Genomic DNA, 26,442 nt, shown 5'->3' with positions numbered 1-26,442 from the left:
GTCAAGGATTGCGCTAACTTCTATGGAGGAGTTGGACCAAGAAAGAGAAGCAAAAAAAAAAGGCCTATGAAGAAAGAAGGGCAGCCATAGATCGTGACTACAAAGAAGATGGGCAGCCATAGATCGTGAATACGATGCAAGAATGGAATCCATAGAGCGTCAGTACGACTTGGAAGAAAAAGAAAGTGAAGCCAAATTTGATCGCGAGAACAAAGCAAGACAAGCAGAATTTGATCGCGAGAACAAAGCCATCAAAGAAAAGAGCGACCAACACATGAAAAAGTTCTTGCGACTCTTTTCTCAAGCTCAGGCACAGATGCAAGAGATTCGGGAAAAGGAGACTCTCTCAATCCCTTCTTCTCCAAAGCATGACACACAAGATTTGCATGATTGTGAGAAGCATGATGAATTGAATGACAATGATTTGCATGATGATTTGAATGACAAGCATGATGATTTGGATGACAAAGATAAGCATGATGATTTGAATGATATTGCTAAGCATGATGATTTGGATGCCAATGACAAGCATGATGATTTGCATGATCAAGATGTGATTTCTCACAAGCATGATGATTTGCATGAAGAAGATGTGATTGTTCACAAGGATGATGTGTTAGTGGATGCTTTTTCTAGCAAAGCTAACCTCGTTGTAGATTCGATCAATCACGAAGAACCGATCTTGGCTTTCGAGTCGAGGTCCAAAGAACCCCCACAGGAAGATTCGACCAATCGAGAAGAACCGATCTTGGCTCTCGAGCCTAGGTCCAAAAAACCCTCACAGGAAGTATCATGTGTTCGCATGATTGATACACACGCATTGTTCGAGTATTTCATTCGTGATCGTTTCCTGTTTTTTAGTTAGCGTCTTTGTGTGATCCCTTTTCCTAGGCATGACATATTGTACGTTAAGCATGTTTCTCTCATGAATGAACACGGATGTATGCGGATTTTTCATAACAAGTTGAAAAGTATGCATGTAAGAAAGTCACATTCCATGTCTCTTCCTTGGCATGACACATTCGTAGAACGAGCACATGAAAGTATGAGCACCAAGCATGGGCATTTCCATTGTGAATTGCCACAGTTGATTGATTTAGATCAGCACGACAAGATTCGATCTCATTATTTGCGTGTGTGTGGTGAACGAGTTAGCACTCCGTCTATTTGTTCATCTACATTGCATGCACAGTCTTTGAGGAAGACAAAAAAAAATCCAGTCACTTTACATGGAATAGGTATGTTCATATTTTTGTGTTGAAAGTGGTTTTAGGAATTTTCAGCCATGGAGATTCTTGAAGAAGATCGACCTACATCCATAGACAAAGTTGAAGCATTGAAGGAGACTAATAAGACTTTGTGTCGCTTTCGGCGCGCCCCAAAGAAGCAAGCGTTGCATACCTTTATCAAGTTCAAGTACCGCACGACCCACACATCAAAGTGGGCCGGCGAAGAGTCCTTTCCAGGATTCCGGATGCTATTGGCGATCTCCCTCGACGCCATACAATTCAGTACCAGTACCTCACTTTGAAAAGGAGGGGATGTCACGTGACACATCCAACCCTATGTGTCCGTGAACAAACTACAACATGATCAGGGTTCAGTCCGTCCAGTCAATCTAGATTGAAAGTGATCTAGCACTTTTGTGAGTCTATTCGTAGACCGTGCATGCCCAGTCACTTAGTGTAGATGCATATCCTCTGGTTGCACACAGCATGATCATAAGCATTCCCATCAGAATCCTTCAAGGGAATTTTCCAGTGATTTTAGCCTATTTTCCCTATTTTTGGCATTTTTCACTTATTAATTTAAGTGACTTTCCAACAAAAGTAGGTGGGGTAATTTTGCTAAGTTTGTATATAAGCAAACTAGAGCTAGTACTATTTGGCAGAAGAGGCAACAAGAGCCAAGCTCAGCAGGAAACTTCTCAACAGGACCTTGGCGGTTTCCCCCACCAAGCAAGAAGACCATCGCCAGAAAACCCCTTCCACTAGCGTTTTTGGAACTACACCAACCGAGCGTTTTGCATCAGCACCATCGCCCACAAGTCCCAGCAGATAGCGTTTTTGCATCAGATCTCCCCGCAGCAGAAACCAACTGACCTAGCATTTTTGCCAACAGCTTCCCTAGAGTTTTTGGATTTCAGCATATGCAGAGATTTCAGCAGCAGATAAAGACCAGCAAGATTCAGCCTAAAGAGTTGCAGAATCATTGCGGTAAGAACCTCAGTTTTCAGCCTTTATGAACCTCAGTTTTCAGCCCTAAACCTGCAGATTTTCAACGACAAAGACCCACAGAAACAGCCCCAAAAATCAGCGTTTTTGGACCCGCAGCAGATTTCAGCCCATAGCATTTTTGCACAGCAGTAGAACGATTGCAGATTTCAGCCCTTAGGTCGGTCTCGTCATCACCGTCGTCATCGCCGGCATAGCCTAGACTTGCATCAGTCTCATGCATACCATTTGTACCAGATTGTGCAATCATAGGTAGACCACTCTCGCCGACGAGAGTGGGGCCTTCAGAGGAGGGTTTTACAACGTCTCTGGTGTCGTATCTCTCTTCTCTCTCTATCTCTCAATCTCATACACTTGCACGCACAGTGTCCATTCACTTTGTTTGTGATCATAGCACTCTCTAATTAAGAACCGAAGGCTCTACCCTCCATAAGAACAAAAGGAACCTTGAGCACAGTTTGGAGCACTCATCTTGAGCAAAGCGCAAACATTCATTTCGTTGCACCTAACAATGATATAGCGATATTTCTTTTGGCCAAGTACGCAGCAAGATATTGCGGCATAAGTACACGGATGTCTTACTCACCAAAAGGTCAAGTTTGACTCTTGAGACAACCATAAAACGCCTTGTTTACTTTAGCCTTTACCTATTCCCTCGCAACCATGGTGTCAGATGCAGCGGAAGGGTTTACGGATTTAGCTCGGATTTAGTACTCCGCACAAATACAAGGTTACTTTACTTCACTTGAAAGAGAAACTGAAACTGAAAACAATGGAGAGAGAAAGAGTTGATAGAGACGACACGGCATGTTGGGTCCCAAACACCCTCAAGGGGCCCCTTACTTTGTTGCCACAGCAAGTACTTGCTTTATTACTTCCACAAATGCTGATACAATATAACTAAATGCTGAGATGGGTACTTGATGCAAATGCTCGGTACTACTAAGATACTGAAGGGTACTATGGGTACTTGGTACTGCGGGATCGACGATGACGACGAGGCTGTGGGTTGATTTGTTATCGTTGAGAGTGGCGATGGCTGAACTGAATATCGTTGGTGCTGCTAATGGCTGAGGGCTGAATCGGTGATGAGGCGAAGGGCCAAAATCGAAGGCAAGGGTACGGCTGAATGCTGATGTTGTTGGCTGAAAAACGCTGATGCAAGGCTGCAAAAACATTGGTACTACTGGTCCTTGAGAGGCATTGCTTCTCTGATCCTCTGCCTTCTACTGGTGCCAAGAGGCTTCATTTATAGGTGTTTTAGCCATTTGCCCTACCTACTTTTAATAAATGTCATGTCAAAGTCCCTTATTAATAAATGACTTAACTGACTGTTCATATGCCTATATGCTTAAGTGACTTAACTGTGCAAGTGAGGGTATGCAACTATGACCTGCCACATCATACACGTCCTTCCAGAGGCTCACAAGGGTGCCAGGCTAGGTCCTAAGCTAAGACTGACGCTAGACTATAGCAGAAGCATGTCCATGTGGCATTAGTGCAGTGCGCACGTGACATCCCCCCCTGTTAAAGGTGAGGCACAACCGCCAAACTTCTACCTTTCTGTACTTTTGATGCTGAATGCTTATGATGCTTGTGAATGTATAAACCGATGGAAACTCCTCCAAACTTGTGGGTGTTGCGGATGTAGGTATTGCTACGATGTAACCACCGACCACATGAGTTGCTAGGTAGCCTTACTACTGTCGCAGAATACCAGCCTTGATGCTGACTTTGCCTTGCAAGCAAGTATGACCACTCAAATAGTCAGTGGATGCACGCTACATGCGAATGCAAACGCAGAAAAGGATTAGGGATCCTTTCTCCAACTCCTCCTATATCCACATAGGAGGCAAGTAGATCTTGGTACCCAAGATCTAGATTTTCGTGTATCCGATACCAATCTTCGTTCACAAACATAGCGATGAAGACGGGAGCGCGCCCGATGCGCGATGGACTAAGGGGGAGAGTGGCAAATAAGTCCGAGATCAAGGCACAAAGAATCTTTCAAGAAAAAAATTTGAGCGAGGTTCTTTGAGTTCTTGGTTCCGCTTGCGTTCTTGGTGGTTCTTCCCTTGAGTTCGCGAAGCCGAAGCACGCATAGAGCTCTGATACCAATGTCAGGTGCAGCAGAACTGTTTAAGGATTTAGCTCGGATCTAGTACTCAACACAAACACAAGGTTACTTTAGGCTGCATTCAGACTGAGCAAGGGTTCCTTCTCCCTTTTCCACTTGGAATTCCCTGAGACACTGCGCACGTCTGCAAGCTTGTTCACACATCATAGCTTGCTAAGGGTGGGCTCTCTGACAAAAAGGTAAGGTGTGTCAGGTTTTCTCTCCACCCAATTGGTTGAGAAGGGAGTCTCTCAACCATGGGCGGCCTTCCAGCCCGGAACACCCTCGCCATCACTTGGGCACAGCTCAGCACGCCACCTCGGAATGTGGGCAGCCACTCCGTGCGCAGTCTGAATCGCAGCTCAAAAGGCAAGTTGTTCTATTGGTCCAGCCCAGCAAAAGCCATGCTGCACCTTACATTGGAGTTAGTGCAATCGTTGTCGTAGATGGGGAAGGGTCGGAAAAACCTCTTGGTGGGGAAAATTCTTCTTCGCCTCTCTCATGCTCATCACCTCCAAGCGAAGTATCCATTCCGCTTTGAGTGATGATCATTTTGAAGTCGTGGGTTCTTGTGGGTTCTTGGGGGTCTTGGGTTCTTAAGTTCGCAAGGAACTTGGGTTCTTAAGGGTCTTGGGGTTCTTGAGGTCCTTGATTCGTGAGAATCTTGGGTTCTTGAGGGTCTTGGGTTCTTGGGGTTCTTGAGGTTTTCTTTCGCTTGCAAATCACGTTGGAGAAGGATCTTCTCTTCACCCGAGTTCTACCCTTTTTTGCGGGCGCACCCCTTGGCGGCCTTGCGCTCACCCAAGGTTGCTTTTTCCCACCTCACGTCGATTGGCCGGCCGCTAAGTGCACGGTCCGCTCTCAATGAGTGAAAAGAGACACAAGGGGAGGCTGGACAAGCCCTTCTTTCTTGGGATTCCTGTCACTCTTCAACAAAACACGATTAGGAATCGCCACACCCAAGTAAACTTGGGTTCGTGCGATCGCAACAAGCAAAAAAATTATTGTGGTTCTTCCCTTGAGTAATGCAGAACACTTCCAAAGCTCTGATACCAATGTAAGGTGCAGCGGAATGAATGTTGTATTTTCTCAAGATTAGTGATCTTTATTGCTCAAGGTTCCTTTAGTTCTTTAGGGAAAGAGAGAGCTTTCCGTGTTTATGGAGAGTGCTATGATCACGAACAAAGTGAGTGGATATTGTGCGTGCAAGTGAATGAGACTGAGAGAAGGAGAGAGAAGAGATACGACACCGAGAGGTTGTAAAACCCTCCTCCGAAGGCCCCACTCTCGTCGGCGAGAGTGGTCTAACTTGATTGCACAAAGGTGTACAATGCGAATGCAATGGACTGATGCAATGGGACTATGCCGATGACGACGGCGACTTGATGGCTCAAATCTGAGTTCTTCTAATCGCTGAATTTCGGGACTGTTTTGGTGGCTGAAAATGACTATTTTGGCTGCGTTTTCTTGGCTAAAAAATGAGGTTTCTTAGGGCTGAAAACTGATGGTCTTTACGGGCTGAATCTGCTACACTTTAGGTGAATAATGCTGGTCTTAATTTGCTGCTGAAATCCAAAAACGCAAGGGACTGAAATTGGTCCTTCTGTCGCCGGGGTTCTGCAAATGCAAAAACGCTAGGCTGATCTGCTGTGTCGTGATGACGCCGGGGCTGATCTGCTGTGCACAAATCGCCAAGGCTAATCTGATGCAAAAACGCTAGGTCTTCTGTGGAGAAAAACGCCAAAGTAGTCGCGGGGGTTGGTCTTGCTGAGAAGTTGCCTGTTGAGCAAGGTGCTCTTGCTGCCTCTTCTGCCAGAAAGTGCTAACTTGGGTTTGCTTATATATTAACTTAGCAAAATTGCCCTACCTACTTTTGTAGGAAAGTCACTTAAAAATAATAAGTGAAAATCCCAATAAATAGGAAAATAGGCTAAATGCACTCAAAAATTCCCCTAACTGATGCTAATGGATTCTGATGGGAATTCCGATGGTCATGCTGTGTGCAACCGGAGGATATGCATCTATGCTAAGTGACTGGGCATGCACGGTCTACGAATAGACTCACAAAAGTGCCAGATCACTGCTAATCTAACTTGATCGGACTGACTGAACCCTGCTGTGGTGTAGCTTGTCCACGGACACATAGGGTTGGGATGTGTCACGTGACAAGTCCTGAACCCAGCCTTACTTCACTTGAAGGAGAAACTCAAACTGAAAACAATGAATGAGAGAGACGCACAGAGAGAGAGAGAGAGAGACGACACGGCATGTCAGGTCCGAATCACCCTCAAAGGCCCCCTTGCTGTAACAAACTGCTGACCTGTCAAAGCCCTGAAGAATGGAGCCAATTTACAGATGGTGGCCAAGGGCCCTAAACCCTAAGAAGAACAAGTAACAGAAGAAGAAGTCCTGCCAACTTATGGGGACCCAAGTGACATAATAAAGCAGGACTCAACACACACACAAGAAATCGCGATGGGGCCCCAAGTGACATAAAGAATTCAAATAAAGCCGGACTCACACACACACACAAGAAATCGCGATGTGGATGATGACGTGGCAGATTTCCAAAAGTCACGCTGATTGATGACGTGGCATGTTGTACGGATTTCTACGTTTTGCGCTGACTGCTTACGTGGCATGATGTACGGAATTCCGGATTTTTCGATTGCAGCTTTTGAGCTTTGCTTTTGGGCCAGATGCTTTTGAGTTTGAAGGCTTTTCACTGTAATTACTTTTTAGGCCAAGGGCCTTTAAATATGAGGTTAGGGCTCATTCTCTCGTATGCTTCCTGGCGAAGGTGCAAAGTCTGGAGTAGCGGCTTGTATTGTGTTCATGCAATATAAATAAATACCGAAAGGGGTGCCAAGGTTTGGGGCCAATACTCTCTAGGGTGGAATTCCGCCACTCCGTGTTGCGTGCCGTCTCTCTCTCTCTCTCTCTCTCTCTCTCTCTCTCTCTCTCTCTCTCTCTCTCTCTCTCTCTCTCTCTCTCTCTCTCTCTCTCTCTCTCTCTCTCTCTCTCTCTCTCTCTCTCTCTCAGTTCAGTTGTTGAAGTGTTAAAAGTCTGTTCAGTCTGTTCTTTTCTATTGGCACGTGGTGCCCGTTTTGTGACAATGGTATCAGAGCATCAGGCGTGTGCTTTTCTGAAAGCATACCGGTCCTACAAAAGAGCAGACAAAGCAGACAAACCCCGGACTTATCAGCCACTCCCACCCTTACTTCATCGCGCATCGGGCGCGCTCCCGTCTTAATCGTTGTGTCTTACAGGGCATAAGCCATAAAGGACCCAAGACTTGGAATTCACGGATTCAACAGAATAATTGCAGTTTTTGCTCAACGAGCTTCACGACATTCTTTCACGGCATCCTCAGCAGAATCTTCCGATGCTGCAAAGTTTTCAACAATTTTTGAGCTACATGTTACCCCCTTTGATGCCCCAAGTGGTACCTCCTCCTCCGACACCAGAAAGTACGAGAGCTTCCAACCGGCAACCTACCCAACCGTCTGTTCCGATCGGGGGAGTCTTCAAGAATATGGTGCAGCCATCTGACCCTGATCCAATGCAACCGCCTTTGCTACCGCCATTACCTCCACCACCACCGCCACCAGGCTACAATGGTTGGAGCCCATATGGATACCCTTCTTATCCATACCCGGGATATGAGCCTAACCAACCCAAAGATTTCAAAGATGGTGGCACGACAGTCAAATTTTTCACTTTTTCCGGGGTGAAAGATCGCAAGAAAGCATTGCAGTTCCTACAGCAATTCGACAACATCTATGCTTTGGGGAACTATACAAAAGAATCCAAGATTTCTCGAGCAGCGAGATTTCTTAAAGATAATGCTCTGCAATGGTGGAGTTCAATCGCGACACAACAGCATGCTCCAAGGACCTAGCAAGCTTTCAAGACAGTTTTTGCACGTAGTTACATGACTTCGATGTTTGAAGTCCAGATTTTGGCAGAGTGGGGCCTGAAAATGCTTGCCACCGAAACCATGGACGACTATAACCAAAGGTTCCTCGACGTGTACCCTTCCAGTGTCCTTCTTTAAGTTCATTCCCTTGGAGGACCAATGTGAGCGCTACACCATTGGACTACCATCACCATTGCAAGAATATTGTCTCTCCAAGCAAGTCTCTACCATGCAAGAGCTTATGGACCAAGCCGCGGTCAACTACAAGCTCATGAAAGGAAAGTTACAAGAGTTTACCATAGAAGAACCTCCGGCCACTAACCAGAACTCCCAACAACAACGAACAAATCCTCAGGAATCCCCTGAAAACCAACCTCAACGGCCACGTCTGACACAACGTCAACAAGACGCCTTGTTACAAGAAGGCCGATGCTTCGAATGTTTCCAAACAGGGATACGTTCAATACATGTCCTGAGCGAGCTTCAACGTCCTCAGTGCAACCTTCTGCTCCCACGTCAAACAGATCCCCGGGGCCACCTCCGGCCAGGAAGGCTAGACCTGCTATTGGACTAGTACCCGATATTTATAGTATATACCTCGAGAGTTTTAATGAATTATGCAGAGCTTATGGAAAAGTCAACGGCTTGAAAGCCCTTATTTTCTTTGACCCCGGAGCTATGGAGAACTTCATCCATCCAGAATTCTTGAAGCAGATGCACTTTGATTATGATGCAGAGGGTGGAGAAATTGAAGCTGAGCTAGCCACGGGGCAAACTCAGAAGTGGTACCGCTCATTGGTGCACTTCCAGTGACTATACAAGATTATCATGGAAAAGCCGATTTTCACATTATGAAGTTGGGCAATTGCAACGTTCTCTTGGGCATGCCCTGGCACGACAAGAATGATGCAACTCTCCAGGTCCGAAACCGAACCATCACCGTGATCACTGATACAGAAGGGCAAGCCCGTTGTCCTCAAAGTTCGATTGTCCGAACAAAACCCTGAATGACCTCTCTAGCTGTTTTCTAGTTAGATACTTTTGAACATTGTTTGAGAAAGTATTGTTTGAAATTTGTTTGAAATGGATGCTATCTGTTTTAAAGCTGTCTTGGTGTCTGTTTGAATAGTTTGACTCTGGATTTAAATACTGCTTTCAATGATTGGTGATTTTACTCACGGGTGGAGAAGTGAGAAAAATTGTTTTGGTATTGTTTCAACCTCGGCAGGCCGATGCCTGCGGAGAGTTCTGTTGTATGCTAGAAAACCTCCGAACGACACAGGCCGATGCCTGGGGAGCGTTTGGTTGTATGCTTGAACCTCCAAGCAACGCAGACTGCGGTCTGGGGAGCGTTTGGTTATACAGTCCTCTGAGCTCATGGCCCGGACCTTTTTAGGTTAGTTGCGGGGGGAGTGACGAGGTAGCCGTTGAGTAGCTTCATACCGCAGACCGTTTGTCTTGGGGGAGTGCTCAACGGCGTTGTTTGTTGTGTCTTGTAACATGCATATGTAAGCATTTGTGTTGCATTGTGATGTGCCAATTACTGAATATTCCTAATTCGATGAGATTGCCAAGGTATGTAATTTTAGTGCATCAAGACACCCGTGGAAGATCAGTACGGTCTGGGTGTGATGGCTAATTTTACTACGCCAGAATATCAAGAGTTCCGATCTGGACGAGAGGAGAAGCTAAGTCCTTGATCAAAAGAGCCGAAAGGAGAAGCTAACACCTTGATCAAAATAGCCGAAAGGAGAAGCTAACTCCTTAACAAAAAGAGCAAACTGATTGTCCCTCGGAATGTTCCTCGGAATGACCCTCGGAAATTTTTTGAGCTAACTTGAGTTTTTTTGCAGATATGCTGTAATCACGGACGATTACTCTCTTTCAAGAAGGGGAGATGTAACAAATTGCTGACGTGTCAAAGCCTTGAAGAATGGAGCCAATTTACAGATGCTGGCCGAGGGGCATAAACCCTAAGAAGAACAAGTAACAGAAGAAGAAGTCCTACCAACTTATGGGGACCCAAGTGACATAATAAAGCAGGACACACACACACACAAGAAATCGCGATGGGGCCCCAAGTGACATAAAGAATTCAAATAAAGCAAGACACACACACACAAGAAATCGCGATGTGGATGATGACGTGGCAGATTTCCAAAAATCACGCTGACAAATGACATGGCATGTTGTACGGATTTCCGTGTTTTGCGCTGACTGTTGACGTGGCATGCTGTACGGAATTCCGGATTTTTCGTTGACAGCTTTTGAGCTTTGCTTTTGGGCCAAATGCTTTTGAGTTTGAAGGCTTTTCATTGTAATTGCTTTTTAGGCCAAGGGCCTTTAAATATGAGGTTAGGGCTCATTCTCTAGTATGCTTCTTGGCGAAGGTGCAGAGTCTGGAGTACCAGCTTGTACTGTGTTGATGCAATATAAAGAAATACCGAAAGGGGCGCCAAGGTTTGGGGCCAATACTCTCTGGGGTGGAATTCCGCCACTCCGTGTCGCGTCTCTCTCTCTCTCTCTCTCTCTCTCTCTCTCTCTCTCTCTCTCTCTCTCTCTCTCTCTCTCTCTCTCTCCAAATTGCCCCCCTTCTAGTACTCACTGGATGCACCCTCTCTGACTCTTACACAGTCCGAGACCACCAGGCTCATCCGCCAGGACCTGATTCAGCTAGACACCAGGAGGACATGGATACAGACAGCACAGGAGCTGGGCACGAAGATGGCTTTCTACAAAGAGCATCTTCCCCAGCTTACAGCGGACAGTTTTGTGACGAGGCCAAGATACATGGACACCCACCTGTCTCATGGGATACGGTGTGCCACGCACATCCTCACACCAGCTAAGGATCGAGACCGGGAGATACAACGGAGTGCCAGCAGAGGCCAGGACATGCACCCTATGTGACACGGCGCCTGAGACAGAGTTACACTACACATGCCACTACCCTGTCTACTACGAGATACGAGGCCGCTTCCACTGCTTGTTCAGAGAGGGCTTTGGACCACTCTCCAGAGTCATGAGGCAAGAGGATCAGAGATGCCTGGGTTTGTTCCTGATCGAGCTGCGCAGACACAGAGAGACCCTGATGAGAGGAGAGGCTAGCCAGTCTCAGAGACACGTCACAGACTTCTTTAGAGCAGACACTGGACACCCAGAAAAGCTACTACCACAGCAGATCTTGTCGCCTCACACCAGAGGCACATTGATCGATCGAGCGACTGAGCTGGGGAGATCCAGACGCCCACGACTGCGGAGGACTACACAGCATCGACGGAGGCTACATCAGAGGATTCGGATCACTTTGGCCCAACATGCACGACGCCCGATCAGACTACTGTCCATGGAGGAGATTGATGAGATCCGCCAGCGACCGATGCAGGATTTCTTGTGACTTGTGATTTAGCTATCCCAGCTAGCTGCTTAGTTCATACCTACCAATTTAGGATCCCATAGTACTTTTATTTTATCATTTGTCATTTCATTTTGTTACTCTGACTTTGTATCAGATTCACCACATTGTAACGCTTTGGTCTCATAGGTCATTTTGGCCTTTTGAAGACGTTAATATAACATTTCATTCCATTTCATTTTCTCTCTCTTTCAATTCAATTGTTATTGAAGTGTTAAAAGTCTGTTCTTTTCTATTGGTATGTGGTGCTCGTCTTGTGACACTTGCCAGAGCAAGTACTTGCTTTATTACTTGCACAAATGCTGATACAATGACTAAATGCTGAGATGTTGAGATGCTAATGGGTACTTTTTGATGCAGATGCTTGGTAGTACTGAGATACTAAAGGGTATTGCGGGTACTTGGTACTTGGTATTGCGGGGTCGACGACGAGGCTGTGGGCTGATCTGCCATCACCGAGAGTGGCGATGGCTGAAACTGGTGCTGCTAATGGCTGAGGGCTGAATCGGTGATGAGGCGAAGGGCTGAAACCGACGGCGAGGGGAGGGCTGAATGCTGGCTGAAAAACGCTGATGCAAGGCTGCAAAAACGCTGGTACTGACAAAGTAAGAAATTGGATTCGTAAGTGCTCGCTGCTACTGCTCTTCCCCCCCGCCTCCCTGCTTGCCATCGCGCTCTCCCCTTCTCCCGCCCTCACCCCCCACCTGCCCGCTGCCCTGCCCATCCGCTGCCCACCTCCTCGAACTGATCTTGGATGTTCAGTTTCTCGGACACGGCTACTATCAGATAGAGTTCGAGACTTCCGAGATGGCGTCCAAGGTCATCGCGATGAGCCCCTTGGCCATCCGAGCAATTTGAGCCCACTTTCGACAGTGGAGGCATGGTTTTGATCCAGCTACAGATGTTTTGGTAGAGGAGGCACACCTTCCCATCTCCGTCTGCTTCCCCGGTTTGACGAGGGAGTACCTACCACTCTTGTCCAGGATAGGCTCAGAGATTGGGACTGTCCTGGAGACACCTCGCACGGTAGCCTCTATAGCTCCCCAAGGCGGCCAGCATCCCCTCAGTACGTGTTCTGGTTCGAAACACCCACACTCTCCCGAAGGTCATCCTACTACCTCGGGTGAGTGGGGGTTGGTTCCGTCAAAGCGTGAAGTATCCCGGCCTCCCGCATCGGTGTTTCATTTGCGGACAGATGGGCCATTTAGAAAAGGCATGTCCTCGCAGGAGACCTCGACCCACAACGCATGCGCAGCCTCCCAAGGTTGAGCAAGCCCAGTAGCCAGACACATAGGACGCACAGGCTGGTACCTCGACTAAGACCAGCAATTAGACAGCTGACGGTTGGCAACAGGTGCCTAGCTGCCGCCGACAAGGGCGGGCTCGCCCCACTGCTCCCCCTGGTGGCCGACCTTCTACAGCTCAGCAGCACTAGGTTTCGACTGGGAACCGTTTTGACCCCCTTCAGCAAGACCCGCTTGAGGAGGCCCCGTCCACTTCAGTTCCTCCACCTCCCCCGCCTCCTCCCCCTCCCCCTCCTCCACCTTTGCCTCCCGTCCCTCCTCTCTCCCCGGTGGGCCTCAACCCCTCCACCACTCCTCAAAAGCAGGGGACTGGACACACGTTTGCCGCGAAGCGATCTCTTGGTAGTGCTTTCGCTACTACGAACTGTGTGGCTTGAGAGGGACGGCCCCACTTCAGGGCCCCTTTTTTGGTGCAAACTTCTCCTTTTGCAACAATCCTTAGAGGTTTGACTAGCTTTGACATTCGCAGACGCTGGGACTTCTTCGACTACAGTTTCACACGGTTTCTGGGTGACTCTTCTCTTGACCTGGAGGAGGCTTGGTTTCAAGTCCACGTCCTCTTTCTTGCAGCTAGAGGCATTGAGGCTTTGGACACAGCGGTGGGTTTCTGCTTTCCGCTGTGCGGTAGGGATCTCACAGAGTGGACTCGGCACACAATTCTTGACTGGCCCCAGACTCAGGCTACTGAGTTCTCACACTACACAGGGGACTTAGGGGTGACTAATCTGGTGCAGACACTTTGGCCTCTTGCCAAGTTTAGTGTGACACCTCCAGATACAGTGGGTTGCAGGCACATTGTGGTGCATTTGTTTGCTGACACTCAGAGCCCTCCTTGTTATGTATTTGTACATGAGGATTCTTGGACAGAGTATGTAGCCCTTCGGGCTACACGCTCAGCTTGGGTCTGGGCGGGACAGTCACTTCTTTTGCGCTTGTCTAGAGGTCGTTCGGATGCGGATTACTCCCCATCCAAACTGGCCTCAAAGATAGCAAGGTTGGCTGTTGTGGCAGCATCTAATTTCTCCCACTGACTCCATGAGGATCATCTCATGGAATGTGCAAGGATTAGGAGGGCCCCAATTTCAATGTCAGAGGGATCGGTTGCGTCAGGTGCTTCAGAGATGCCTTGTGGGTGGTGAGATTGACATTCTTATGCTTCAGGAGCATCATCTTTGTGAGAGCCACATTAGATGGTGTGGTCAGATGTGTGGTCGCTATTAGACGTTTTGGTCCGCTGCATTTGGAACTGGAGGGATCCAAGGTGGGTATGTATGACTATTGCGGATTCTTTGCAGCAGGCCATTGTGGGCAGAGGGATTATCAGGGCTCAATGGATTACTAGGCAGGGTGTCACAAAGTGATGACGTGGCTATGGACAGCAGAAACCCTAAAATTTCTGCAAACCCTAATTTCTGCTAGAAACCCTAATTTTCGGAAATCGCGGAGGTGGAAAAAAAAAATTGTGTTTTTTATTTAGTGACGCAAATCTGCTGGCTTTTTGCTACGCAAGGATTTGGAGATAGAGAGAGTTGAGTTGCTTTAATTTGCCCTCTCTTGAGATAGAGGGAGAGAATCTGCTTTTGCTTTTAAGCTTTTGGGGCTCTGCTTTTGGGCATCCCTTGTAACCTTTAAATTGGTGGTGAGGGCCTCACTTCTCAGAGCATCTGGACGCAGAGTCTGAGAGTGAAACCCGAGCCACTCTCTTGTACTTTGAACTGATTAATACAAAAAGAAATACCGAAAGGGGCGCCAGTCTTTGGGGCCAATATCTCTAGGCACGGAACTCCGTCGGGCAAGTGCAAATCTATTGTGATCTGTGAATTGTTTTGAAGTGGTTATTTGGTGCTGTCGCGATTGATTCTTGACTTGGAGTGTCCAAGTCTGTTACAGTGGTATCAGAGCACGGCCAATTTCTCTGCTACGGGAAATCCGATCCCCAATTTTTTTTCCGCGGCACCTATGGCTTCACGCAAGGATCAGTCGACTCCCTCTGCATCTGGAGATGCGGGCAGGGATCACAACGAAGATTCCGGCAAAGAGTATGGCCTGCCTCGGCCTACTCAGGCGGAGCAAAGAGAGATGAAGCGTCGTCAATTGATCGGCGATGCAACAAAGATGATGCTCAGTCTTGCGAAGGATCCGAAATTGGCAAAATATATGAGCGAGACTTCTTTTCAGGAAGTGCATGAACAGTGGCACAAAACCACTACACCACCCCTAAAACCCGCTCTCAAGAAACCTTCTGATCACAAAATGTATTCAGAGAAGGAATTACAAGAAGTGGTTGATGCACGGATTGCTCAGCTTTTTGACGCGCAAAAGAAAGCCAAAAAGCACGGCAAAAAGCAGAAGAAAAGCTCTGACTTCCCGGGATATTTGGGTCGTCAGTCGACTTTTGACAAGGCAAAGAAACAGAAGAAGCGTGTTCAATTTGAAGAAGTACCCAGTTCTTCTTCTTCTTCTTCTTCTTCTTCTTCTTCTTCTTCTTCTTCTGGCAGTTCTTCTAGCTCTTCAGATTCGAGAGAAGAAGACAGAAAAGGTAAAAAGCGAAGCAAGAAACAAAGCTTCGGAAAGGGCAAGAAAAAGGCAAAGAAGGCTAAATCTCGCCCAGAGCCTGACAGTTCTACTGAGGACTAGTCTATAGACGGCTCAGATTCTGATGATGGAAACTTTTATGCGAACAAGAAGAATTTTTACAAAGCCAACCAGTATGACTTTCTCGAAGATAAAAGCAAGAAAGTCCAAGAGCTTAAGGAAGGTGGCCACTCGATCAAGTTTGATACTTTTTCAGGATACTCAGATGCTTCGAAGGCTTTGTCTTTTATACAGCAGTTTGACATTGCTTTCACAGGAGGACGCTATGCAGAGCACTCCAAGATTCGGAGAGCTACCTCTTACCTTAAGGGGAATGCTCGTACTTGGTCGTCCACGCTTCTTTTAAACAAGACTGCACCAGTTAAATGGCTGAAATTTAAGAAGCTTTTTATTTCTTCTTGGTTGACGCAAGAATATGAACGAGATGTACGAGCTGCTTGGAACCATCTTCGGATGACCAAGAAAGATACAATCAATGCTTATTGTGAAAGATTCTAGAGCTCTTTTCTACCCGCCTCTTCATTCAAGAAGATCTCGTTCAGAGAACAGATTGAGCGGTTCACCTTGGGTCTACCTACAGAGATCTGAGATCACTGCTTGGAACAGAAGTCAGCTTCTATTCAGGAGTTGATGAGTCATGCGAAGCGGGGCTTTGCCATTCACTCTGGCAGTCTGACCTACCCCACAGATGAGGCCATGACACAACGAGCCGAACAGACTTCTGGGAATGAAAGTAGAAAGAAAAAGAGCAACCCAGAGAAAAAGGATGCACGACCCAAGCTTACTTATGAGGAGAGAGCTCGCTTCATCAAAGAGGGGAAGTGCTTTGGATGCGGGGAACATGGACATCTCTCCGTGAAGTGCCCTAAAAAGGCACAGAAAGAACAGAATGATAAAGACGACGACAGGCCTGAGAGTTCGAGAGCAACTGAGGAACGTGGCAGAAAAGCCAGATAGAAAAGCAGAACTGGTACCACATGGCGTGGGACCTGCACCAAATTAAATGAATGAAAGTACAAACTTTGCCGCTTTTGGGGCAAAGTGAAGGATTAGGAAGCTCTTTTGAAGGAGCCAAGGCCAACTTCTTTTCACTTGGAATTGGCGGCTCGATTTGGAATGACGCCCGACAGACTGACGCCACAGGCGGAGGTAGTTTGACTGGCACCCGGATGGGATGTTGCCATTACACCGAGTACTGGCAAACTTCGTTTGCAATGGCAAGGGTGTTCAGGGCACGCGAGTGACGTTCTACTCAGAATCCCTTGGTACCACAAGAACTACGCCGTGGTTGACTACCGGGCCGAGATAGCGACTTTGACAAATGAAGGGCTCAGAGAATGTACTTGAAGAACTTCAGTTTTCTTTACTCATTCTTATGGGAGAGACCTGAACGATGGATAAAGGTTGAATATGTTTTGACCTGAACGAAAGAACCCCAAGATTTTTCTCCACACTCATGCCGATTGCTTTTTAGAGGGCCTGAAGATCATACCATTGATCTAATACCTGGAAGCACACCACCGAACCGGCCACCTTACCGTGTGAGCCGAGTACAGAATGAAAAGATTATGAACCCAGTGAAAGACCACTTGGAAAAGGGTCTTGTCCAGCATAGTACTTCACCGTATTGCTCTCCACTGTTGTTGGATTTGAAGAAAGACGGATCTTGGAGAATGTGCATCAATTATAGAGCTCTCAACAAAATCACCATCAAGAACAGATTTCCCATTCCTAGGATCGATGATATACTCGACAGGTTACAGGGATCCTGGTGCTTTAGCAGGATTGACTTGAAGAGTGGATATCATCAGATCCGAATCGCGCCGGGAGACGTCTACAAGACAGCCTTTCGGACGGCTTTTGGGTTATTTGAGTTTTTGGTGATGCCTTTTGGCTTAACCAATGCTCCTGCGACATTTAACCGGATGATGGACAGGATTTTTCGAGAGTACAGGCTATTTGTTGGCACTTTCTTTGATGATATCATTGTTTCTCCAGAATGAGGCAGAACACAGAGATCATCTGCTTCAGAGACTTTTTGGGACACTTTGTCTCAGCAGCAGGAGTCCAAGTGGATTCGGCCAAGATAGAGACTATACGTGATTGGCCCGATTTGAAGAATGTGTTTGTACTACACGCAGTTCATACGAAAGTTTGCACAGGTTGCTTCCCCTTTGCATATCTTGATACAGAAAGGAGTCCTTTTCTCGTGGGGATCCAGAGAGGTGACTGCCTTTCAGACATTGAAAGAGAAATTGACTAGAGGACCAGATTTGACTTTGTCGGACTTGCAAAAGTCATTTGAAGTATATTGTGATGCTAGTCTGGGTGCGGTCTTGATGCAAGAAGGCCATGTCATTGCTTACGAGAGCCGATTGTTCTCTGGGCCGGAGATGACAGCAAGATTTATGAGAAAGAGCTTTTGGTGATTATCCATGCTCTTACTCAGTGGCGGCATTACCTACTCGGAGCGGATTTTACTGTCTTTACAGACCATCAGAGTTTGCGCTACTTCTTGCCACAGAAGCAGCTTTCGGAAAAGCAGATGCGGTGGGCGAACATCTTGTCACAGTTTCACTTCCAGATTGTCCATGTGCAGGGACAAAAGAATGTGGTGGAAGATGCTTTGTCTCGGAAGCCGTTGGTTCTGGCTATTTCCGCGATACATCATAGGAGCTTCGAGGATATGGTCGATTAGTATGCCACAGATACAGATTTTGCTGATATTTTCACACGGATACGGGATGGGGAGACAGTAGCTGGATACTCCCTTCGGGAAGGCTACTTGATGGGAAAGACTATGTTGTGCGTTACACAGCCGTTGTGGGAAAAGGTTATGGCTGAATGCCACTGTCCAACTTTTACGGGTCACCGCGGCATTGCTACCACCATGAAGGAGTAGAGAGATACTTCTTTTGGCCGAGACTCAAAAAGGATGTGGAAGAGTTTGTGCGTAGTATGCCAGAAGGTCAAGTGTGACGGGCATAAGGCACAGGAATTGTTACAGCCTTTACCCATACCCACCCGCCCCTCGGAAAATATTGAAATGGATTTCATTTTTGATCTCCCGAGAACACAGAATGATCACGATGATTTTCAGATTACATGGCACGTCTGAGACGATTGTCTCCGATAGAGACCCCAGATTTATGAGTTTGTTTTGGAAGGCAATTTGGGAGAACATTGGCACGCGGTTGCAGTTCTCGTCATCGTTCCACTTGCAGACTGGCAGGCAATCTGAGATTGCCAATTCAGTGGTTTTAGATTTATTGAAGTCTTGTATCTCGGATCAGAAGACTCAATGGGAAAAGAACTTACCTTTGGTGGAATTTGCCTACAATAACACGATACACTCGTCGACGAGGAAGACGCCATTTGAGATTGTTGAAAGTGCTGCGAAGGTTCCATCCTTCCTGAGCACGAAAGATAAGATATTTGAAGCGGATGAATATTCGCGAGATTTGGATACGGCTTTTGCCAAGGTTCGCGAGACTTTGCAGAAGTCTCAAGAACGACAGAAAAAGGCGCGGATCGCCATCGTCACGACTTGAAATTGAAGGAGGATGATTGGGTGCTCTTACGTTTTGAGAAGGCACGCCTAAGAAAGAAAAAGGGAAAGGAGAGGCTTTTTCGAAAGCTTAGTATGCGATACTACGGACCTTTCAAGATCACTGAAAAGATAAATGATGTCTCATTTCGATTCAAACTGCCAGATACTTGGAGGATTCACAATGCATTCCATGTGAGTCTCTTGAAACCTTTTAAAGGTGATGTGCCTGATGATGGGGAGCCTGATGAGCAACCCGAATTGGAAGAAAACGAGGAGATCCTTGTTCCTGAACAAATTTTGGCACATAAGGATACGAAGACTAAAGGTAAAGTCCGAAGGTAGTTCTTGGTTAAGTTCAAGAACTTTCCTACATTTGATGCGAAGTGGATGGAGGAGGAGGACCTAGCAGATACTCCTCAGATTGTGAAACTTTACCTCGATGCTTTTGGTTTAGCATAGTCTATTCCAAACGGAACCCAGAATTCAGCTTGGCCGGAGATCTGGTGCAGTGGGATGCACAAGAGGGGAGTTACTCCACTCCTTTGTCAACAGATGCCTTGATTTTGATACTAAAGTCACTGATGTCTCTTTGAGCTTCAGGGATACTGAGAGAGCTGACAGTATTCTGCTGGATGACTTTATGAAATGGAATTCCTGATAATGATATTGATTTGTTCTTGACTTCTTTTGAGTGCAGGAACTGAAAGACGAAATGACTGCAGCATTTTGGTCTGATTGATCTCAAATAGACATGGTTGCAATAGGGGTTAGTCAATCGAACATCGATGAGGTCCCGGTTGGACGTAGATGTGATTGCTAGCTACATTGCCGATAAATCATGGTCTAAGATCCGAATAAAATTTGAATGTCATGTGATGTCCTATGATGTCTGGTGAGGTCCTGTGATGTCGTGTTATGTGATTGTCGATTTTGTACATGTGCTAGATGTGTGTTCCTAGTACGTAGGTACTAACAGTCAATGTCTGCTAAGACGAGTTATGGCTTTTGTCGGTTTTGCAGGCGTAATCGCGGTCGATTACAATGCTTTCAAGAGGGGGGTATGTCACAAAGTGCTGATGTGGCTACGGACAGCAGAAACCCTAATTTCTGCCAAAAACCCTAATTTCCGAAAATCGCGGAGGTGGAAAAAAAGTTTGTGTTTTTTTTTTGCGACGCAAATCTGCTGGCTTTTTGCTACGCAAGGATTTGGAGATAGAGAGAGAGTTGAATTGCTTTAATTGGCCCTCTGTGGAGATAGAGGGAGAGAATATGCTGTTGCTTTTAAGCTTTTGGGGCTTTGCTTTTGGGCATCCCTTGTAACCTTTAAATTGGTGGTGAGGGCCTCACTTTTCAGAGCATCTGGACGTAGAGTCTGAGAGTGAAACCCGAGCCACTCTGAACTGATTAACACAAAAGAAATACCGGGCACCAATCTTTGGGGCCAATATCTCTAGGCACGGAACTCCGCCGGGCCAGTGCAAATCTATTGTGATCTGTGAATTGTTTTGAAGTCGTTATTTGGTGCTGTCGCGGTTGATTCTTGACTTGGAGTGTCCAAGTCTGTTACACAGGGCTCAGTGGATTACTATGCAAGTTCAGGGTTGCCTCATGGGCTTCCTGAACATCTACGCGCCCAATGTGGGGAGTGCACGTGCAGAGTTTTGGTCTCATATTATAAAGTCTCTACCCCATGCAAAGCAATGGTGCATTGGGGGTGACTTCAACATGTTGGAGGACCCCTCTGACAGGATTGGAGGTAGCCATACTACTATGCATGGAGTTGAGTTGGCAGCTTGGGAGAGGTTATGTATGACTGCGGGTTTCAGATGTGTGGTAGCATTCTAGCTTTGTGAGGCCCCCACATAGCCTCTCTCGTTCGCACCGCAGAGTGGGAGGAGTGAATCTATCTCGGATAGATCGCTTCTACACTAGGGACCACTTCTGTGACTTGGGTGGGTCAGTTTGCATTTTGGCTGGGACTTCTTTTTCAGACCATGCACCAGTGATCCTCACAGTGACAGTTACACAGAGGAGGGGGAGCGGGGAGCACGATGCTTCACATCCCTGAGAGGGTCTTGCTGGACTCTATCCTCAGAGAGCGAGTGGTGGCTATTTGAATTTTGAACAGAGGGCTTACACATGCAGGACTCTCTTGCTGACGAGGTGGCCTTTGGACTTGCTCAACTTAGTCGGCTATTTCTCCAAGAGTCTACGGGCCTCCTGGCTACAGCGAGAGAGGAGCAGCAGCGTCTCCGCAGGGCATTGCTTCCTTGCAGAGGATGCAGGAGCAGCATCCAGACAGTCCTTGGTTGGAGGAGCAGTTGCAGCAGGCTCGCTAGGAGTTTGCTTTTCATCGACAAGCATCTCAGTGAACCCAGGCGAGATCCACGAGATCACCACAACGGGGTTGCTCTCGAGGTTCCTGCTACTGCCCACCATCACAGACAAGAAGCTGTGCACCTATTGCCGTTGTTTTCAGCCATATCCAATCGGCTTCCACTGCCATTTTCAACAATTTCACCACCATTGTCAATTTTCTAGAGACTTTAGAGTTAGATTGGTTTTCATCTGGATCCACATTTCAAAGTGAGAGAGAGCAAGAGAGCAAGTATCAACTAAAACTAAAAGCACAAAGAGAATCACCTGCAAGATCAGTATGAACAGGCGGAAGAATATGAACAAGTGTCCTCTTCTAAAACCGAGTCCCTATGTTATTTGTCTTTAGCACTTAAAGAGCAAACATGATGAGGCTTGCAAAGCGTGGCAAGCCAATAATCATGTCTTTGAAAACAAGGTGTCGTATAATAGCAAGAGACATGAACAAAGCAGCTTTTTAACTCAGAGAGGCCCGTCATAATCAATTACGTCCCCTCATCATCCAATTCACCTTTGCCACTGCCACTTTGGCATGGTACTAGAGCTGCAATGTACTCAAGAATGTTAAGTATGGAGCCTGATTTATCCCTTGTAATTTTCTGTGGTAAAAGCGTACATTTGTAAGGCCCACATTATGAGAAGAAGCCATCGTGCGTAAAAGAAAATCACTCGTCGGAAACCAAAATTTTCACAGCCAAAAATCAGGGGCAACTTTAGGGGCCTCGGGGACGGAAGCCCTCGAGACTTTTTTTTTTTCCCTTCGCCGAAATATTATGGCCGGACGGCGACCGGAAAGTGGTCGGAAAAGGACCGATCAATTGGTCGGTGGCCGGTAGTCAATGGCCAATTGGCCGGAGGTTGGAAGTCAATAGCCGGTGGCCGGTGGCCGAATTCAAAAGTGGACTTGTCTTCTCAAGGGCGGCCACACATGGGCGGATTGGAGGGTCCGATTTGGACTTATCTACACAAGGGCGGCTACACATGGCTGCCCTCATGAGAGAGGGCGGCCCTTTTGTCCTATAAAAGGAGGCCATTTCTACACACATTTCAGAGTGTAAAGTTGATGCAACAAGGTGAGTGTGAGGTGGTGAGAGTGAAGCAAGGCGGGAGCTCTATTAAGAGTTTAATCCCTTTGTAAACTACTTCTTCTTTTGAAGTACTAAAGCCATTGAGTAGCTGCTTTCCCGTGGACGTGGCCCACATTGGGTGAACCACGTATATCGTGTGTACTCTCTCTCTCTCTCTCTACTCTATAATCTCGTGTGTGTGAAATCTATCTCTCTCCATTAGGTAATCTACTCAAATAACTAATTAGCTACGTCATATTTCCTAACAAAGAATTGGTCATTGATGCGAACACTTTGCAACAAAGAGGAGTGGCTGGTTGCATCTCTTTTTCAGAGTTGAGGCTGAGGAGCAAAGGTGGCAATCTTACACGTGTAGGGCTACCACCAGATGGTGGTTGGTTCGGAGCGAGATTACAACAAGTTGATGAAAGCTAAGCGGTTGTCCACACTAGGAGAGGGCTGTTAACACAACCCATTTATCATCATCCAATTCACCTTTTCCGTGCCCATAAGACCGGAACTTGGTGATACGTGGAGATAGACCTTCATACATGCTTTTGTGTCCAAGGCCAGAGCTCTCTTTTCTCTCTCTCTCTCTCTCTCTCTCTCTCTCTCTCTCTCTCTCTCTCTCTCTCTCTCTCAGAGAAGGGGCTGTATTTTGTGTACATAAGAGACCTCGGGAGATGCTCAAAGGCATTTCACCCAGAGGAGGTACAAAAGAGGAGTGACAATGTGTAGGCTATGTAAACATGTCGTGTATGATGAATGTAGAATGAACCACTGTGGGGGTGCATAATTCCATGTGATGTGACCCTGATCCCTACGTAAAAGAACTAACAAATGTGTCCATGTGTGAAGAAAGACGCATCGATGCTGCTCTGCTACCCTAGAGGAGCCCACTAAAGAATCCCACTAAGTGCGAAGAGTATGCAGTAGCTCTGTCCGGGGCGTAGGAGAGGACTGTGAGCCCAAAATGTGGACACATCGAACTTTCCACATGGTCCAAAGCGTGATGCTGCATATCGTGGTGAAGATTGTGTTTTGCTGGCAGAAATCCAACCAGTAACCTACATCTGGGATCATCTCTAGAGTGCCTGGTTTATAACCCAAGGGAATAAGCAAGAAGACAGGATCTGTCGACAAGGCCGCAAGCCCTAAAAAAAGTTGTGTGACCCCGGAAATTGCAAAAGCCATGCAATTGCCCCCCACATCACGAACCCATTGTGGATGCCCAATCTAATCAACAAACAACAAACTGCCATTCACACTGGCTGCGCAAAAGGAAAAACCCAGAAACAGCACCTTAAAGACTCAAGCTCTGAAGTACTCTCTCTCTCTCTCTCTCTCTCTCTCTCTCTCTCTCTCTCTCTCTCTCTGTGTGTGTGTGTGTGTGTGTGTGTGTGTGTGTGTGTGTGTGTGTTGACGACAAGGAAAATTAATTTCGTTCTTTCTACCTCTCTCTTCCATAAGCAGTAAAAAGACAAACCTTGCCAAACACGATGTCCAACGTGGTAGGAGACCGTATATGGCCATGCACAGCCTGCAAAACGACGCTGCTTTTCAAAATAGACTTGGCGAGGTAGAATGAGCTGCTGGCGTCTTCGTGATCCGAGGATTCTCTGCCGCGCACGGCCATTGCTGCTCGCTACTCTGGACGTGGCCGCTGACGCGTCTCTCTATGCATAGTTCGAAGGCACTAGGTGGTCACAAAACAAATTAATCTCTCTCTCTCTCTCTCTCTCTCTCACACTCATGTATGTAATCTTCTCCGATAAGTACATCACTCGCATTGCTACTTAGTAACCCCTTGATCCTAACATTTACGAGTGAGGATGGCAAGGGCAAGAAGGAGGGCAATAGATCTGGGCTCGGCATCACTCTCAACTCAAGATTGACATTTCCTCTCTCTCTCTCTCTCTCTCTCTCTCCACACATCACATGCATCGTATTTGGTGAGTCATTCGAAAGCCTAAGCCAATTGATGAAGTTTTAGAGCTCACACACAACCACACACCATAAGAGGATGTTGGAATACTAAAGCTTTTGTGGAGATATCAAGCTCAACACATGGTATGGGGTGCCTCATCGCCTACAGTTATCATTGGCATGAGGTAGCGGACACGAGAATCATTGTCAGTAGTACTATAACTAGACTACATCGACATGGTCTACCTATTAAGAGTGATTGCCACTTATCTTGCCAACCCACTCACTAGTGGTTTTATATTGACCATTGTACATGGTTCTTATTATATTGTGTTTTCCACTTAGTTTTTGTAGAAGTTATTGTCATTTCGAGTAGTGAAGAAGAAGAAAAAATTTGTGTCTCCATCTCCAGCGTGTGCTCTCTAGGTTGTGCGTGTGTATGCGTGTGCCGGATCCAGACCTTGGAGTATATCTCTTCATGCTTGCATCTGCCTTTTACTGATACCAAAAACTCACTTTGTATCTCTATGAACAAAAGAAAGTTGTGTGCTTTTGAGCTTCTCCTTTATCTTCTCATCTTTGTGTACATTCATGAAGTTGTATTTCCAACAATTGGTATCAAAGCACGCTTTCATATCGAGGGCATCATTGCCAGCAACCTTCTAGATCACCTTCTATGATTGAGGTGATTTTTGTTGAGCATTCACAAGGCAACATAACCTTCATGTGACATCTTATCTTGTTGGACTATCAAAAATTTTATTCGGGCTCATTTTGATCTTTGTTTATATGCAATAATGGTAGTATAGCATCGCATCAGCCAACTAAATATGTCGATTGGCGAAATTGGAAGTTTACGCTAACCTAAAGAAAGAAAACTATCAAATGCTTGATGCAAGATGAAGTGATGTAGCTACTTCAAGCATGTTCTGTATGTTGTAGGTGCGCAATGCATGCATGCACGAAGGGGAAGGGGAAGAGGAGAGATGACATGTTGTGCAGGGTGGAGCAGAGTGGCAAGAAGCACTCACTTCTTATCCCTTTATGTATATAAAATAATAAGTGAGTAGGTCAGTGATGTTAGTGGGTGGCAGACACTGGGACGTGTGTCCTAGGGCAAGACACATGAATCCTTTACCCCAACAACCTCCCAATTAAAGACGAATGTGTTGATAAGTGGTTCCAACTAGCTAAACTACTAGTAGGTACAAGAAAATAGATAAAACACTCTCTCAAATCGACATGCAATGGCTCGCTCACTCAATCTACATGCAGTCGTATTGACTCTAGTGATAGGCAAGCATGTGCTAGAGCCAGTATGCAAATCCCGCATACATCTCTGTATGGTCTACATAGCTCCACAATGCATCATGCTAATGTCAGTATTCGTACAACTCACAATCCTTGTTGCAAATGCACCCACTGCACTTGCTAGGTTGGGCCTCGACACTAATAGGTCATACATGAGACGCCCGAACGCTGACAAAACTTGCACAAACCTTGTTGTACTAGCCTTCTCAGTGCTATTTGTGTGCACTCCATCCTCACAACTACTCATGACATATGGATGTGTCATTGTCGACACTAGGATGGATGCGTCCCTCTCATCGATAGGTGGAACTATGTGTTAGGGCATCAACGTATTAGCCTCTAACATGAGCATATTAAAAAACTCCATGTTTATCATCTTTGCATGTGTCTCTAGGGAGCAGATCCACTCTAACTCTGTCTGCACAGACTCTTATGACACCTGTTGTGTCTCATTAAAGCATCGTTGCTCTACATATGTCTCTACAGAGTCTACCAACATATCTTGCATAGCTAAAAACTTTGTCTTATGTGCATAGTGGAGCTCACTCATGAAGTAGACACGTCTCGTCTCTCACTCAATGCATGCTAGCAAACAAAGTCGAGACTATGTTGCCTTGTACCTTAGATAC

At 46.5% G+C, this 26,442-nt stretch overlaps 1 protein-coding gene across 3 annotated transcripts in view; it reads right to left on the bottom strand.

The window, feature by feature from the left end:
- LOC147462209 (Cleavage and polyadenylation specificity factor (CPSF) A subunit protein) overlaps positions 1-24,322 on the bottom strand; it is a 118,501-nt gene extending 94,179 nt beyond the window's left edge. For 2 of the 3 annotated variants that reach the window (XR_015187687.1, XM_086509613.1), the window contains exon 1: positions 24,063-24,321. Coding sequence is in view for 2 of the 3 variants with exons in the window: in XM_086509613.1 (XP_086365739.1) it covers positions 24,063-24,212 (150 nt within the window). In the remaining variant the exon portion in view is untranslated. Of the gene's footprint in view, positions 1-24,062 lie in introns of all 3 variants that reach the window. The other variant, XM_086509614.1, reaches the window with a different exon arrangement.
- Positions 24,323-26,442: the final 2,120 nt, after the last annotated feature.

This window comes from Adiantum capillus-veneris, chromosome 3, assembly GCF_014529385.1.
Source record: "Adiantum capillus-veneris isolate H3 chromosome 3, ASM1452938v2, whole genome shotgun sequence".
NCBI lineage: Eukaryota > Viridiplantae > Streptophyta > Polypodiopsida > Polypodiales > Pteridaceae > Adiantum > Adiantum capillus-veneris.
This window is presented reverse-complemented; position numbering and strand designations above follow the sequence as displayed.